At 49.5% G+C, this 18126-nt stretch overlaps 1 protein-coding gene across 3 annotated transcripts in view; it reads left to right on the top strand.

Annotated features, from left to right (window-relative positions):
* The window catches only part of LRCH4 (leucine rich repeats and calponin homology domain containing 4), a 131874-nt gene that overhangs the window by 102264 nt on the left and 11484 nt on the right, over positions 1-18126 (top strand). For all 3 annotated transcript variants that reach the window (XM_068273886.1, XM_068273885.1, XM_068273887.1), the window contains 7 exons: positions 3161-3223; positions 3414-3450; positions 10696-10747; positions 10851-10925; positions 12485-12582; positions 15520-15657; positions 15739-15816. In XM_068273886.1, coding sequence (XP_068129987.1) covers positions 3161-3223; positions 3414-3450; positions 10696-10747; positions 10851-10925; positions 12485-12582; positions 15520-15657; positions 15739-15816 — 541 coding nt within the window. The remainder of the gene's footprint in view (positions 1-3160; positions 3224-3413; positions 3451-10695; positions 10748-10850; positions 10926-12484; positions 12583-15519; positions 15658-15738; positions 15817-18126) is intronic.

The raw sequence follows: 18126 nt of genomic DNA, 5'->3' as shown, positions 1-18126 counted from the left end.
TCTGCCATTCTCTGTCCCCTGACGTGGGCTCCTCCCTCTCCTGCCACCTGTAATGCGGTCTGCCATTCTCTGTCCCCTGACGTGAGCTCCTCCCTCTCCTGTCACCTGTAATGCGGTCTGCCATTCTCTGTCCCCTGACGTGGGCTCCTCCCTCTCCTGTCACCTGTAATGCGGTCTGTCATTCTCTGTCCCCTGACATGAGCGCCCCCCTCTCCTGTCACCTGTAATGCGGTCTGTCATTCTCTGTCCCCTGACGTGAGCTCCTCCCTCTCCTGTCACCTGTAATGCGGTCTGCCATTCTCTGTCCCCTGACGTGGGCTCCTCCCTCTCCTGTCACCTGTAATGGGGTCTGCCATTCTCTGTCCCTTGACGTGAGCGCCCCCCTCTCCTGTCACCTGTAATGCGGTCTGCCATTCTCTGTCCCCTGACATGAGCTCCTCCCTCTCCTGTCACCTGTAATGCGGTCTGCCATTCTCTGTCCCCTGACGTGGGCTCCTCCCTCTCCTGCCACCTGTAATGCGGTCTGCCATTCTCTGTCCCCTGACGTGAGCTCCTCCCTCTCCTGTCACCTGTAATGCGGTCTGCCATTCTCTGTCCCCTGACATGAGCTCCCCCCTCTCCTGACACCTGTAATGCGGTCTGTCATTCTCTGTCCCCTGACGTGAGCCCCTCCCTCTCCTGTCACCTGTAATGCGGTCTGCCATTCTCTGTCCCCTGACGTGAGCTCCTACCTCTCCTGTCACCTGTAATGCGGTCTGCCATTCTCTGTCCCCTGACGTGGGCTCCTCCCTCTCCTGACACCTGTAATGCGGTCTGCCATTCTCTGTCCCCTGACGTGAGCGCCCCCCTTTCCTGACACCTGTAATGCGGTCTGCCATTCTCTGTCCCCTGATGTGAGCCCCCCTCCCTCTCCTGTCACCTGTAATGCGGTCTGCCATTCTCTGTCCCCTGACGTGAGCCCCCCTCCCTCTCCTGTCACCTGTAATGCGGTCTGTCATTCTCTGTCCCCTGACGCGAGCTCCTCCCTCTCCTGTCACCTGTAATGCGGTCTGTCTTTCTCTGTCCCCTGACGTGAGCTCCTCCCTCTACTGTCACCTGTAATGCGGTCTGCCATTCTCTGTCCCCTGACGTGGGCTCCTCCCTCTCTTGACACCTGTAATGCGGTCTGCCATTCTCTGTCCCCTGACGTGAGCCCCCCTCCCTCTCCTGACACCTGTAATGCGGTCTGTCATTCTCTGTCCCCTGACATGAGCCCCTCCCTCTCCTGTCACCTGTAATGCGGTCTGCCATTCTCTGTCCCCTGACGTGAGCTCCTACCTCTCCTGTCACCTGTAATGCGGTCTGCCATTCTCTGTCCCCTGACGTGGGCTCCTCCCTCTCCTGACACCTGTAATGCGGTCTGCCATTCTCTGTCCCCTGACGTGAGCCCCCCTCCCTCTCCTGTCACCTGTAATGCGGTCTGTCATTCTCTGTCCCCTGACGTGAGATCCTCCCTCTCCTGACACCTGTAATGTGGTCTGTCATTCTCTGTCCCCTGACGTGACCGCCCCCTCTCTCCTGTCACCTGTAATGCGGTCTGCCATTCTCTGTCCCCTGACGTGAGCTCCCCCCTCTCCTGACACCTGTAATGCGGTCTGTCATTCTCTGTCCCCTGACGTGAGCTCCTCCCTCTCCTGTCACCTGTAATGCGGTCTGTCATTCTCTGTCCCCTGACGTGAGCTCCTCCCTCTCCTGTGACCTGTAATGTGGTCTGCCATTCTCTGTCCCCTGACGTGAGCTCCTCCCCTCTCCTGTCACCTGTAATGCGGTCTGTCATTCTCTGTCCCCTGACGTGAGCTCCTCCCTCTCCTGTCACCTGTAATGCAGTCTGCCATTCTTTGTCTCCTGACGTCAGCTCCTCCCTCTCCTGTCACCTGTAATGCGGTCTGCCATTCTCTGTCCCCTGACGTGAGCGCCCCCTCTCCTGTCACCTGTAATGCGGCCTGTCATTCTCTGTCCCCTGATGTGAGCCCCGCCTCTCCTGTCACCTGTAATGCGGTCTGTCATTCTCTGTCCCCTGATGTGAGCCCCGCCTCTCCTGTCACCTGTAATGCGGTCTGCCATTCTCTGTCCCCTGACGTGAGCCCCGCCTCTCCTGTCACCTGTAATGCGGTCTGTCATTCTCTGTCCCCTCTCCTGTCACCTGTAATGCGGTCTGCCATTCTCTGGCCCCTGACGTGAGCTCCTCCCTCTCCTGTCACCTGTAATGCAGTCTGCCATTCTTTGTCCCCTGACGTGAGCTCCTCCCTCTCCTTTCACCTGTAATGCGGTCTGCCATTCTCTGTCCCCTGACGTGAGCGCCCCCTCTCCTGTCACCTGTAATGCGGTCTGTCATTCTCTGTCCCCTGACGTGAGCCCCGCCTCTCCTGTCACCTGTAATTCGGTCTGTCATTCTCTGTCCCCTGACGTGAGCCCCGCCTCTCCTGTCACCTGTAATGCGGTCTGCCATTCTCTGTCCCCTGACGTGAGCCCCGCCTCTCCTGTCACCTGTAATGCGGTCTGTCATTCTCTGTCCCCTCTCCTGTCACCTGTAATGCGGTCTGCCATTCTCTGGCCCCTGACGTGAGCTCCTCCCTCTCCTGTCACCTGTAATGCGGTCTGCCATTCTTTGTCCCCTGACGTGAGCTCCTCCCTCTCCTGTCACCTGTAATGCGGTCTGCCATTCTCTGTCCCCTGACGTGAGCGCCCCCTCTCCTGTCACCTGTAATGCGGTCTGTCATTCTCTGTCCCCTGACGTGAGCCCCGCCTCTCCTGTCACCTGTAATGCCGTCTGTCATTCTCTGTCCCCTGACGTGAGCCCCGCCTCTCCTGTCACCTGTAATGCGGTCTGTCATTCTCTGTCCCCTCTCCTGTCACCTGTAATGCGGTCTGCCATTCTCTGACCCCTGACGTGAGCTCCTCCCTCTCCTGTCACCTGTAATGCGGTCTGTCATTCTCTGTCCCCTGACGTGAGCTCCTCCCTCTCCTGTCACCTGTAATGCGGTCTGCCATTCTCTGTCCCCTGACGTGAGCCCCCCCTCTCCTGTCACGTGTAATGCGGTCTGTCATTCTCTGTCCCCTGACGTGAGTTCTTCCCTCTCCTGTCACCTGTAATGCGGTCTGTCATTCTCTGTCCCCGCAGCTTACACAAGGCCTCCTCCAGCAGCAGCAGCTCCCCGGCCCCCGGCCAGCCTGACCTGGTGAAGTAAGTATGGCAGCACACTGTACATTTCGTTTTATACAGAGCCAGCTGAATCATGTGGGCAGATGTTGTGAAGGTCTGGCCTTCTGTCACAGCCTGCAGCTTCAGAGTGTTTCCCACATGTGCTGCCTGTGTGGTGCCGCTCATCTAGATGTGTTGTAATAAACTCCTGTTTCTTCTCTGCTCCCTCCAGTGGCTCCTCCGAGAACTGCGCCCGACTCCGGAGTCAGGTAACACACAGGCTATATATGTTACCCCTTTCATGGTTTACGTTTCTGTTTGTGTATTTGGTAATTGGACAATAGAATCCCTGATGATACGTAAGCTACCTATTATATGCCAGCACAGAAAAGACTGCAGACAAATCTGTCACTACACAGAATCAAAGCCTGGGTTTAATTACAAATAATTTACATACATTTAATAGCAGAGTCCTTTAAAGGACACCAGAAGCGAAAATAACTATCTTCCGTCTCCTAAAAATGACTTTTTAAGATATTCCACAGTTTTATTTTATGTTTAAATCTACTTTTTAAGTTTTAACTGTTTTATTGTTTTTGCTCAATGACACATTCATTGTATGCCAGAGGTAAAATCTATGAACTATTGGCCCTTTTTATCGATTTCTTGCTCTCGGAAGTTTTTTTCTGCTAGGAAAATGTTTTATAGTTGGAATTTCTTATCAGTGAGGGTCACACTGTAGTCACTTCCTGTCTGAGTCAGGACTGAGTCAGCCACTTACATACCTGATATTTAACTCTTTCAGGCAGAGAAAGAAAAAAAGGAACAAAGCATAGTTATTTGTGTGCTAGGCACTGTACATACCCATGTCTACCTCATCATGTCACATGTCACCTCGGGTATCCTTTAAATGAGTTATACATGAAAAGGTTTCTGTAACTTTTTTTTAATATCATTTAATCGGCATTGTCAGCCACAAAATCAAATTCCATTTACCCACTGCTCTGTTTATTATGTAGTCTACATGCAGTCTACATTGTAAGCTACCGTAATCATAAATGTTTCTGCTGTAAGGAATCTTATCTCAGTCAGCCTGGCTCTGTTCTGGTACATTGCAGAGGAGAGGGAAGCTTGTTATTTCCCCTCCCACATTCATGCTCCTCACTGATTGGCTGAGGGCAGTTCAGTGTGACGGGAGGCTGAGAAGGGAAATATACCTCACCTCTGCAGAAGCTGCTGATCTAGGCACACAGACAAGACACTTATTTATAGCGCGCGTTTCTCCTAGCGGACTCAAAGCTCCAGAGCTGCAGCCACTCACATGCGCTTTATAGGCAGTAGCAGTGTTAGGGAGCCTTGCCCAAGGTCTCCTCACAGATAGATGCTGGCTTACTTAACCAGTATACTTTCCAGCCACTGTGTTCACTGTGCTCTAACCTGTGCTCACATGTGTTTACAAAGCAAGCTAGATATGACAGTGCAGTTTCTATGGGGAAAAAAGAGTAAGGGCCCATTCACACTTAAAAGCGCAAAACGCCGGCTTTTGCGTGAGTGATTTTTCAGCAGAAAAATCGCTGAACACTGCAGTGATTTTTCTGTGATCGTGTTTAGTGCTTCTATAGCACTGAAACCCCGATCGCCGGAAAATCACCTGAAAATGTTGCAGGCGACACGTTTGAGCTTCGCGATTTTGGGCGATTTACAGCGATTAACGCAAATTGCCCAAGTAAGAACGGGCCAATAGGGTTTAATTACACTAGTGCTTTCAAAAGCGCTAGCGTTTGAGCATTTTGCCAAAATCACCGTGTGAAAGTGTGAATGGGCCCTAAGGGAGGAAATGACATCAGGATTGGCTTCAGTCAGAGGCAGTAAAGATGGAAAATGCCTGAATAGTTTTCCCTTTGTTTACCGTATAAAATTCACTGAAATCAAAACTTGGATAGTACAATACATATGTTACAGTGGGATGCGAAAGTTTGGGCAACCTTGTTAATCGACCTGGTTTTCCTGTATAAATTGTTGGTTGTTATGATAAAAAATGTCAGTTAAATATATCATATAGGAGACACACACAGTTATATTTGATAAGTAAAATTAAGTTAATTGGATTTACAGAAAGTGCGCAATAATTGTTTAAACAAAATTAGGCAGTTGCATAAATTTGGGCACCACAAAAAAGAAATTAAATCAATATTTAGCAGATCCTCCTTTTACAGAAGTTACGGCCTCGAAACGCTTCCTGTAGGTTCCAATTAGAGTCTGGATTCTGGTTAAAGGTATTTTGGACCATTCCTCTTTACAAAACATCTCTAGTTCATTCAGGTTTGATGGCTCTCAAGCATGGACAGCTCTCGTTAACTCAAGCCACAGATTTTCAGTTATATTCAGGTCTGGGTACTGAGATGGCCATTCCAGAACGTTGTGCTTGTTCCTCTGCATGAATGCCTTAGTGGATTTTGAGCAGTGTTTAGGGTTGTTGTCTTGTTGAAAGATCCAGCCCCGGCGCAGCTTCAACTTTGTCACTGATTCCTGGACATTGGTCTCCAGAATCTGCTGATACTATCTCTCAACTTCGACAAGATTCCCAGTCCCTGCACTGGCCACACAGCCCCACAGCATGATGGAACCACCACCATATTTTACTGTAAGTAGCAGGTATTTTTCTTGGAATGCTGTGTTCTTTTTCCTCCATGCATAAAGCCCCTTGTTAAATAACTCAATTTTAGATTCATCAGTCCACAGCACCTTATTCTAAAATAAAGCTGGCTTGTCCAAATGTGATTTAGCATACCTCAAGCAGCTCTGTTTGTGCTGTGGGCGGAAAAAGGCTTTCTCTGCATAACTCTCACATACAGCATCTCCTTGTGTAAAGTGTGCCGAATGGTTGAACGATGCACAGTGACTCCATCTGCAGCAAGATGATGTTGTAGGTCTTTGGTGCTGGTCTATGGTTTGACTCTGACTGTTCTCACCATTCTCGCTTCTGTCTGAGATTTTTCTTGGTCTGCCACTTCGAGCCTTAAAGGAGTTGTCAGGGAAATTTTAGTAAAATAAACGCTACTTACGGGGGGCTTCCTCCAGCCCCACGCTCCCAGGACCTCCCTCGCCGCAGCTATGCCCGCAGCCGTTTGCCGGAACTCCAACCCGGTCCCCGGCGATGACGTCCGAGCGACCTGGAGGTCGCTCTGTACTGCTCCTGTGCGATCGACGCTGGCAATCACCGCCACGTGGGCCGGAGCGGACTGCGCACAACTTGAACTGAGCCTGTGGTTTTCCATTTCCTCAATATGTTCCTAACTGTGGAAACGGCTGAAATCTCCGAGACAGCTTTCTCTATCCTTCCCCTAAACTATGATGGTGAACAATCTTTGTCTTCAGGTCATTTGAGAGTTGTTTTGAGACCCCCATGTTGCTACTCTTCAGAGAAAATTAAGGGGAGGGAAACTCACAACTGACCCCCTTAAATACTCTTTCTCATTACTGGATTCACCTGTGTATGTAGGTCAGGGGTCACTGAGCTTACCAAGCCAATTTGAGTTCCAATAATGGTTTCTAAAGGTTTTGGAATCAATAAAATGACAATTATGCACCTGCCTTATTTTGTTTAAACAATTATTGCGCACTTTCTGTAAATCCAATAAACGTCATTTCACTTCTCACATATCACTGTGTGTGTCTCCTATCATTATGTAAAGATAACCGGCACCATCCATTAGTATTAATTTGCTCTCTTATTGCATCATAAGATCTTGTCCCGCCTGCAGCGACATTTCGGAGTTGACCTCCTTTATCAAGCAAGGCTGGGTACAGAATAACATATATCACACGTATGCACTATATATATACACATGACTAGACAAAGCAGCCTATTAGAAACAACAATACATCTAACCAATCACGCTGGTCCATGTTAAACACGGACCTGATGGGGAACTGACCTGCTGCTCTGTCATATGATGCTGGACCCATCTCCCCGCCTCCTCCCCACGTCATTATGCGGATGGGGAACCCGGCCGTCCCACACCTGCGCACAGCTCTACTCGCGCAGCGTCACCCCGCTTCGCCTACGGCGGACCTGTCGGGGAACTGCAGTGAAGGATGGGCGGCACTAAGGTCGCCCATACCTCCGCAAACCATGCGTCCTATGAGACGCGTGCCGGACCCACAGCGCCGCCCCTAGAGGCCGCGCTCCGAGTCCAACCACTCCCACCGTTGTAACTATGGTGATGGACAACAGAGCACCCCGCACGCATAAGGAGCGCTCCATTACGCTATAAAACACTAAATCTCACCTCTTAACCAGTATATATAATGATATGTATACGCACAGGGAGTTTGCAGAGGGGCATGCCAGATGAGTAATAAACCTGTATAATTAAAAGAAAAATTAGCAATGACATAATGAGATGGCGTTGGGGGCAGGCATGGTATTAGATAAAAGGTATCAGATCCAGCTCTCTATTAAGACCTCTGGGCTCCATGGAGTCCAGTTTCTTTATCCAATATGCTTCCCTATATAGAAGTCTCTTAACCCTATCACCTCCTCTTCTAGATGGCAATACTTGCTCTAAAATCATATATCTAAGTTGGCTAACTGAATGGGAAGCCTGTACAAAATGATTAGCTACTGATTGTTCAATAAGTTTCTCTCTTATTGCATGTTTATGAGAGGAGAGTCTAACTTTTATTTTTTGTGTGGTTTGGCCTACATACACTAGCCCGCAGGGGCACTTCAAGGCATAAACAACAAACATGGAGTCACACGAGTGACAACACCTAATCTTAAACTTAGTACCCCTATGGGGATGCGTGATGGTATCACCTTTTATAACCGAACTACAATGCACACAATTAAGACATGGAAAAGTGCCCCTGCAGGCCAGCGCACGCCGGCCAGAACCGCCTCCAGTACTATCAGTATGCACCAGTTTATCCCTTAAAGAGAACCCGAGGTGGGATTTACTTATGCTAGTGGGGCACAGAGGCTGGTTGTGCACACTATCACCAGCCTCTGTTGCCCCATGGTGTGCCTCCAGAACCCCCCTGCGATCTGCTGTCCCCTCCGCCGTGCTAGCGACAGGCAGCGTGTCGCCAGCACAATGTTTACCTATTCGGTGTCAGTCAGCGCCGCTCCCCCACCTCCTCTGTATCGGCGCTACCCACCCATGTCCCTTCCCTCCAATCAGCGGGAGGGAAGTGACCCGGGCGGGTAGCACCGATGCGGGGGAGCGGCGCTGACAGACAGCGCGTAGGTAAACATTGTGCTGGCAACACTGCGTGTCGCCAGCACTGCGGGGGGTATAGCGGCGCGCAGGGGGGACATGGGGGCACACCATGGGGCAACAGAGGCTGGTGATAGTGTGCACAACCAGCCTCTGTGCCCCACTAGCATAAGTAAATCCCACCTCGGGTTCTCTTTAAGGATGGTGCCTTTCTATACGAAAAAATTTGAACATTTTGAAATTCCACAATTTGTGGGAAGCTGTCAGACAGTAAGTGCCAGTGTCGCTTAACTATTTTTGCTATATTATAGCTTTCAGTATTAAATTTTGACACAATTGGCACTCTGTCAGTCAACTTCTTTCGATGCCCGACTCCACCACCTCCTCCAAGTTTCGCCACTGCTTCATCTACCACCTGATCTGGATATCCCACTGCTCCATCTACCACCTGATCTGGATATCCCCTCCGCAAAAATGTATTTCGCATTTCTCCTATCCTCACCTTCCTCTGCTGCTCATCCGACACAATGGCATGCACCCTTTTAAATGGACTCAGCGGAATTGTCCTCTCAGTAGCCAACGGATGAATTGTGTGTGTCTCCTATATGATGTATTTTACTGACGGTTTTTATCGTAGCAACCAATGATTTATACAGGAAAATCATGATGATTAACAAGGTTGCCCAAACTTTCGCATCCCACTATATATGAATACAAAAGTATTTATCTACTTATATGTGAGTTTTATTCCTGTGATTGTATGGCTGTCCCTGCTGCTTTAAAATCATTCTCTGTTTAAAGCATGAAAACATATCTGTGCCCGTATCAAAGGCAACTACTGGTGGCCCTAATGTAATCACAAACAACAGTGTTCGTGTCAGTACCAATCAGTTATCTCAAATTTTCAAGCGAGTCAAATTTGGCTGCAGAAGACTTTATCCAAGCACGGCATGCAACGCGTTTCATGGATTTCACCCCCTTCCTCAGGCTAAACAGTGCCGCTGTGAGAGTGCTTCGTCACCGGAGAGTATGAGAACACTCCGAAGCTCACCGGAAGTTCTGTCATACTGTTTCACAAGTATACAGCACATTGTTGCCTGATAAAGTGGGTGGGACCCGCAAAACGCGTTGTATGTAGTGCTTAGATATAGTTTGTAGCAGCCAGACTGGCACTTTTAACTCTTTGAGGAGGTGAGGGATCCGTACTCCCGCTCCTGTCTGCACTGGGCACTTTCTGGACACCTCCCTAGTTCCCTCTGATAACAAGTGTACTGGAAATATTTTTTGTCCGGTGGCTACTGCCGAAATTTATTTTTTTTATTTTTTGGGGGTAGAGTGACCTTCTTAAAGCAAACCTGAGATGGGGAGGGGCATACCTGGTGCTTCCTCCAGCCTCCTTCAGGCTTATCAGTCCCTCGCCATCCTCCTCCTGTCTGAGGCATGCAAGCCCATCGTGCTGCACTGTAAAATTCCTTTTTCTATCTTGTTGTCACTTATAGTAGGTAGTAAAAAGCTGACAGACGTTACAGATTTTAGACTAGTCCATCTCCTCATGGGAGATTTTCATAATTATTTACAGAAGCATTTCCTATAAAGGAACTATATAAGGATGCTGATCAGCCTGCGTATTCACTTACACGCTATTCTGGCAGTTGAACTTAGCAACTGCCATTCACTAAGTGCTTTTGTAAATAAAGAAAACCCTGAGAATCCCCCATGAGGAGACGGTCTAGTCAAAAACTTGTCAGATCTGTCAGATTTTCACTACCTGTAAGTGACAGCGACATAGGAAAAAGGTAATTTATAGTGCTTTTTGTTCGGGGAGATAACAGGTATTTACATTTTATATGTATGTATTTTACAATTTTTCGTGATGGGGTCCTTTAAGGGAACCTGAAGTGAGAGGAATAGGGAGGTTGCCATGTTCATTCTCTTATAAACCATGCTTGTTGCCTGGCTGTCATGTCGAGTTTTGGCTACAGTGGTGTTTTGAGTCACAGCCCTGGAACCAGCATGCAACCAGCGCAGTCACACCATACACACTGCAAGGAGCTGGGGTGATGATTGTAAAACATTCCTGCATCCAGGGCTCATGGAGGCAGCGCAGTCACACCATACACACTGCAAGGAGCTGGGGGTGATGACTGTAAAACACTTCTGCATCCAGGGCACATGCTGGCAGCGCTACAATCAGAGAGATAGCTGGCTGACATTTAGCTGAATAGTGGAAGTCAGTCCGCCCAGATACACCAGATGTGACTATTTTCACGCTTTCCCAACTTCTCTTTGCAGGCAAGTCCGTCAAATGTTTCTACCCCGGGATCCCCTACCTCTCTGTCCTCAGGTGCGTAGCCAATAATTGGGTGAGCTGATCGGTGCCCATTCCTTTATGCTTGTCCCTGATTACTGTGCTTGTCCCTGATTACTGTGTGTCTCCTCCCCATCAGACCCATCTCAGGCCCAGAAACCCAAGAGCTTCCTCTTCCGATCGTCCTCACGAGGAGCCGTGCGCAGCTCTGCAGGTGATGCCCTGTCTGCTGTCACTGATGCTTCTCCCCCTTCCTGTTTGATTATGTGCAGGCTTCTTCCCTCCCCTGACTACTCCCCACCTTGACTGCCCTCCTGCCCTGACTGCCCTCCTCCTCCCCTGCCTGCCCTCCTCCTCCCCTACCCTGACTGCCTTCCTCCTCCCCTGCCCTGTGTGCCCTTTTCCTCCCCTGCCCTGACTGCCCTCCTCCCCCCCTGCCCTGACTGCCCGCCTCCTCCCCTGCCCTTACTACCCGCCTCCTCCCCTGCCCTGACTGCCCTCCTCCTCCCCTGCCCTGACTGCTTATCCCCTCCCCTGTCTTGACTGCCTGCCTCCTCTCCTGCCTGCCTCCTCTCCTGCCCTGCCTGCCCTCCTCCTCCCCTGCCCTGACTGCCTTCCTCCTCCCCTGCCCTGTGTGCCCTTTTCCTCCCCTGCCCTGACTGCCCTCCTCCTCCCCTGCCCTGACTGCCCGCCTCCTCCCCTGCCCTTACTACCCGCCTTCTCCCCTGCCCTGACTGCCCTCCTCCTCCCCTGCCCTGACTGCTTATCCCCTCCCCTGTCTTGACTGCCTGCCTCCTCTCCTGCCCTGCCTGCCTCCTCTCCTGCCCTGCCTGCCCTCCTCCTCCCCTGCCCTGACTGCCTTCCTCCTCCCCTGCCCTGTGTGCCCTTTTCCTCCCCTGCCCTGACTGCCCTCCTCCTCTCATGCCCTGACTGCCCGCCTCCTCCCATGCCCTGACTGCCCGCCTCCTCCCCTGCCCTGACTGCCCTCCTCCTCCCCTGCCCTGACTGCTTATCTCCTCCCCTGTCTTGACTGCCTGCCTCCTCTCCTGCCCTGACTGCCCTCCTCCTCTCCTGCCCTGACTGCCTGCCTCCTATCCTGCCCTGACTGACTGCCCCCTCACCTTCCCGCCTGCCTCCTCACCTTCCCGCCTGCCTCCTCACCTTCCCGCCTGCCTCCTCACCTTCCCGCCTGCCTCCTCACCTTCCCGCTTGCCTCCTCCTTTTCCCTCCTGCCTCCTCCTTTTTCCGCCTGCCTCCTCCCCTTCCTGCCTGCCTCCTCCCCTGCAATGACTGCCTGCCTCCCCCCCTTCCCGCCTGCCTTCTTCCCTGCCCTGACTGCCTGCCTCCCCTTCCTGCCTGCCTTCTCCCCTGCCCTGACTGCCTTCTCCCCTGCAATGACTGCCTGCCTCTTCCCCTGCAATGACTGCCTGCCTGCCTCCCCTTCCCGCCTGCCTTCTTTCCTGCCCGCCTTCTTCCCTGCCCTGACTTTCTGCCTCCCCTTCCCGCCTGCCTTCTTCCCTGCCCTTACTGCCTGCCTCCCCTTCCTGCCTGCCTTCTCCCCTGCCCTGCCTGCCTTCTCCCCTGCCCTGCCTGCCTTCTCCCCTGCCCTGACTGCCTTCTCCCCTGCCCTGACTGCCTTCTCCCCTGCCCTGACTGCCTGCCTCCTTCCCTGCCCTGACTGCCTGCCTCCTTCCCTGCCCTGACTTTCTGCCTCCCCTTCCCGCCTGCCTTCTCCCCTACCCTGACTGCCTGATCTGTTTCTTTCTGTCCCAGGCTCGGATCAGGGCTTCACGGATGGATCCAGTCATTTAAGGCTGCGCTCACCCCGGACCCCCACTGATGAGAAGTCCATACAGGATCAGCTCCGCAAGGTACATCCGTCCCTGCTTCCCATCCAGCCAAGACCGCTAACCTAATGAGACCCGATCCTCATTCTAAAGAGGGGGAGTAGAATGTGGGAGGGCTTCTCTATCATGATGATTGGGGGTGGGAACTAAATCTGTCACTAGTATAGGGACCCTACTGCTGGTGACATATAAGTATTGCTTGCTCTCCTATGACTGTACAGGAAGTGGAGTGTCCATCAGGGAAGGGGTGGGGGGCATTGGAGCATCTCCTATGAATGTACAGGAAGTGAGGTGTCCCATCAGGGAGGGGGGGGGGCGCAGCTTGCTCTCCTATGAATATACAGGAAATAGAGTGTGCCATCACTATGCAGCATCTATGAACATAGAGGAAGTAGAATATCCCGTCAGTGAAGGGCTCTTCACCGGTGGGACATTCTACTTCCTCTTCCTGTACATTGTGATATTCGTCAGCTGCTATTGGAAGGAGCATAACTGTCTCTCCTATGTATGGACAATAGGTTTCTAATACTGAGTGGATGCTAACTTTATACTCTGAAAATAGACCAATGTGGGTTCAATAGCTGCTGCACTTGTGATTGGTCCATTTTCAAGCTGTACAAAATGCTTTAACTCTCATCTGATTGACCATCCCTAGTCTCATACGATATTAGATGGATGGGTGATCAGGCAGTATCTTTCTCTCCCCAATATCAATTGTTTACCTGGATTTTACCAACTGGCTCCATTCAGTATCGATGTGATGTCAGCAGAGACCAGAGTAACAGCACTGCTGGATTCCAGTCACTCGGTACCGTATCACAGAAGCTGCCGCTCCCAATCTCGTCTTTACAGTGAGCCCGAGGAAAACCTGGCGTCAAAAGTGATCCCAGTGTTCCCCAACCCTGTCCTCAAGGCCCACCAACACTGCATGTTTTGTGGAAATCCACACAGGTAAGTTATCAGCTCTGCTGAGACACTAATTACCTCACCTGTGCATGATTGTGGTTTTCTGCAAAACATGCACTGTTGGTGGTACTTGAGGACAGGGTTGGGGAACTCTGCGGGAGGCTTCCCACGTTGTCCACCTCCCCCAAGCACGGACCCTCCCAAACAAATCCAACAAGTGATTGTCATTCTGCACCTGTGCGGTAGGCTGGAGCTGCTTGTGCACGACGGCTCTGTGTTACTGCGCAGGCGTGGCCTTGCTTGTGCAGGTGCAGCACGTTCGGGCATGAAGAGCAATGTGGGCGTGGTGTGCAGAAGGGCATCGGGGGAGGATGGCATGGGGCTTCCCTCTCCTTAGGTAAGTATTTAGTGTACCTGAGATGACGATTGAAAGGAATAATATACATACCTGGGGCTTCCTCCAGCCTTATCGCTCCCTCGTAGTCCTCAGTAGTCGCCTGGTTCGGCTGCAACTAACCTCAGTAAGTCATCCCGTCAGCGCAGTCCAGCCAAGCGCGCTTTCTTGTCGCACTCCCAACATCAGGAGTGTGCTGCGCCTGTGCAGTAGTACCATGCAGGTGCACGCAACGTGAGTGCATGCATGGCCTGGATGCGCATGCGCAGTTGGCCTTTGACTGGAGGACTTTCCAGGGCCAATTGCAGAAGAACCAGGAGGGGATTGAGGACGATGAGGGAGCGATCAGGCCGGAGGGTGCTGGAGGAAGTCCCAGTATGTATCATTTTTCTTTCAATCCCTATTTTAGGTTCTCTTTAACTTTTGACCTGAGTTAGGATATATATATATATATATATATATATATATATATATATATATATATATATATATATATATATATATATATATATATATATATATATAATCTCAAACCTGAAGTGGAAAAAAGATCTTATGAGATAATTAATTGTTTGATTTGATTGTATGTGTGTACTACGAATAACAAATAGAACATTTGCAGCAAAGAAATGTCTCGTATTTTATTTTCAGTTATGTTTTTCTTTTTATAACATTCCATCATTTTGTCACAGTTGCAGTTTTAAAACCACACTTTGTGTTTTAAGATATAAAGCAAAGCAGAAATAATGACCCATTGAACTTTCCTACAGTATAACGTTATCCAAGCTGTCCCTCACAGTTTTTGTTTTTGTTTTTTTGTTTTTGCTGTTTAAAGAGAACCAGAGAGGAAGCACCCTCATGTATTTTACCATATATATCAGTGGGAACATAAGAGAAAACCCTACTCTGCTCTCTGTTTCATCCTTCACTGCTCAGCCTGCTTGTTATCAGCCCTGATAAATTCCCTGACTGAGCATTCAGTCTGGCTTTGCTCAAGAATCCTTATAGCTGAGTCATTATAGCAGAGCCAGAAGGGGGCAGGCTTGGGCTTGAAAAGACATCAAAGGCAGACTCGGCTATAATGATTCCTGAGCAAAGACAGACAATGCTCAGTCGGGGATTTTATCAGGGCTGATAACAAGCAGCCTGAGCAGTGAAGGATGAAACCGAGAGCAGGGTAGGTGTTTTCTCTAATGTTCCCATTGATATATATGGTAAAATACATGAGCGTGCTTCATCTCTGGTTCAATTTAAGTGCTTCAGAAAACAGGCCTGCATTACACACAGTGTGTCTATTCGCTCAGAGAAGCTCTTTTGCATAAATAACACCTGAAGTTTTTTTCCTGTACTGGAAACAATATGAGACTCATATCTATGCTACTAATGTTCTATTCCTTAGCTGCAGTACACATACAATTCAATATATCATAAGTTCATTTTCCCTTTAGGTTTGCTTTATATCAGTTCACATTTTGTATCAGTTGACCCGTCTGTTCTATTAATATAGTGTTATATAATATATGTCTGGCTTTACGCTGTCACGTCGCCCCGTTTCCTCTGTTACTGGGCCTGTCATTCCCATTCTGTATTGTTGCTTTTTGTTACTGTGCTCCATTGTGCGGCATTTCATCACTGATCATTACCCATAAACCCCCCTCCAGGATATCGAGACCCACCTGAATGTCACCCTGGAGGACCCCCTCTGTGAAACCCTCGCCAACGGCGTCATCCTGTGCCAGCTGCTGAACCACCTGCGCCCACGCTCCATCCTGTTCATCCACGTGCCTTCACCCGCTGTGGTATGACCACCCCCCCATTTACTGGCTGCCCGCAGAGCCACGCGTCACACCCACCAATCACAACGCTTTATTTTCTTCCAGCCTAAACTCAACCTCGTCAAATGCCGGAAGAACGTGGACAGCTTCCTGGAGGCGTGCCGAAGGCTGGGCGTCCCTGAGGTAAACACCGCCCACATTCATTATTCTGTAATACGGTGGCCTGGCCACTGCCGCGTCACCAGACCACCTCCGAAATGTTTTACTGGGCCTTTTCTGTAGATGGGCACTCATGTTACCTGACTGCTGAGTGCGTAAAGGAGAACTCTACCTAGCAAGGAGGCAAATTACAGGGATACATGTGTACTTATAGCGCCAATGAATTAAAGGGTTATTCCGCTTATAGCAGCTTCAATAGAGTTATGTGGTTTGAGATCAGTGCACTGCTTTTTCCCTCAGTCGGCAGAACTCGTGCTGTAAATTCTTGGAATGCTTTGATCTCTCTCCCTAGCAGAAAATATAGAAACTGAAAGCAGAATTCCTCTGTTATTGTCTTACACTGCCCCCTAGTGACACGCTATAAATACGCAATACAGAAGTACTAATTAGAAGCTAGGAAATCTAACAAAGAAGAAATAAAAAAAAATTTGCTAAAATACATTTGCCTGGAGCTCTTACAAGCCTCTAAATAAATTGGCTGCTAAAAGGAAAGGACCACTATGGCAAAATATTGTAAAACCAGTAGACCCAGCCCGTTTAAAAACTGGCTCTATGTCTTTTCCCGGCGGCCTCGGTGGCCAGTGCGCATGTGCGCGCACGCCGCACCCGCCCACCTCGCTCGTCCTCCCAGCTCCCTGATCCTAGCTGTCCATTACTGCACAAAAAACCTGGGACACAGGGACAGCTGGCTGCTGGACGCAGCAACAGGTTTTAATAGGTAGGATTTGAAATACGTTCTTTTAAAGGGAACCAGAGATGAACGTTTGACACAAAATAAACATATCATTTGATAGCTTGTAAAGAATAAATGCTCTACCTGATTATTTCGCCGCTCTGGTGTGCCTTTTTTAGTGTTTTTTATCGATTATTGCTCCAGGAAAAATCAAATATGGCCGCCGGCTCATATCCCTTCTGCTTCCGGGTTATGAGTTGTTCTGGATGTGCTGTCTAGGCTATATGAGACTAGGCTGCTATTTAGGCTATATGAGAAAGGCTGCTGCAGCCTTTCATCTAAGTGCTTTCATTTTGGTATGATGTGCAGCTGCCTGTAGGAAGTCTCTCTCATAGGAATGAAACTGCAGTCATTATGCAGAGTGCACACAGATCATATTGCAGCCACACTTGTCTGTTTCAGAGAATTCTCTCTCAGCAGGAGCAGCCCCTCCCATGTCATCACAGCTCTCAGTATGCAAAGCAGGAAATCTGAGCCAGGAGGTGGCAGGCTTTGGCTTGAAAAGACTCCACAGAAGAGTGACTCAGCTATAATGATTCCAGGTCAAACCTAGACTGAGCTAGTTGGGGATTCTTATCACAGCTGCTAATAGACTAATTAAGCAGATAAGAATGAAACTAAAAGCAGGGTAGGTGTTTACTGTCATGTTCCCAGTGATAAATGTAATGGTGGGCATATACGGTGCGTTTCTTATCAATCGAGCCGCTAATGGGCTCGATTGATAATATCCGACAGGTCCGATCACGAATGGATCGATTCCCCGTTCGATTCCCGCTCGCGGACAATGGCATGGAATCGAGCGGAAGAGAAACGGCGCCGGCGGGGATGAGCGGTAATCGATTTGGGCACACGAGCAAACACGCGGGGACGTGGCGGGAGTCGATCCGGCGGCTAATCGAGCCAACGGATCGCACAGTGTATGCCCACCATAATAAAATACATGAGGGTGCTTCCTCTCTGGTTCTCTTTAAGAAGTATATTTCTCCCAGAGTAAAATGTTCTGTAAATTACTGTTCTCCTATGTTGCTGTCGTTTACAGTAGGCAGTAAAAATATGACAGATCACTTTTGGACTAGTCCATCTCCTCATAGAGGAGTCTCAATATTTAATGTATACATTATCAAAACCATTCTGGAAAGGATGTATACTAAAGATGCTGGCCGGCCTCCTTACTCGCTTGCACGCTAATTTGGCAGTTGGGTTTGAGTAACTGCTGTGCAGTCAGTTTGTGTTTTTGAAAATAAAGAAAACCCTGACAATCCCCCATGGAGAGATGAACTAGACCAAAACCTGTCAGTTCTTTACAACCTATTATAAGTGACACAGACCTGGAAAAAAGGCAATTTACAGTACATTTTACTCTTTAACAAATAAACATTTTATACATATGCATTATCATGCATTCTGAATTTTACTATTTTTTTTTTTGCAATAGTCGTCCTTTAGGGCCCTTTTCCACCAGCGTGTTTGCGCTGGCTGAATCGCTAGCGACTGCTAGTGGAAAAGGGCCCTTATTAAAGTCATTGGGAGTCGTTAATAAA

The sequence above is a fragment of the Hyperolius riggenbachi genome, chromosome 3 (assembly GCF_040937935.1).
Source record: "Hyperolius riggenbachi isolate aHypRig1 chromosome 3, aHypRig1.pri, whole genome shotgun sequence".
In the NCBI taxonomy this organism is placed as follows: domain Eukaryota; kingdom Metazoa; phylum Chordata; class Amphibia; order Anura; family Hyperoliidae; genus Hyperolius; species Hyperolius riggenbachi.
This window is presented reverse-complemented; position numbering and strand designations above follow the sequence as displayed.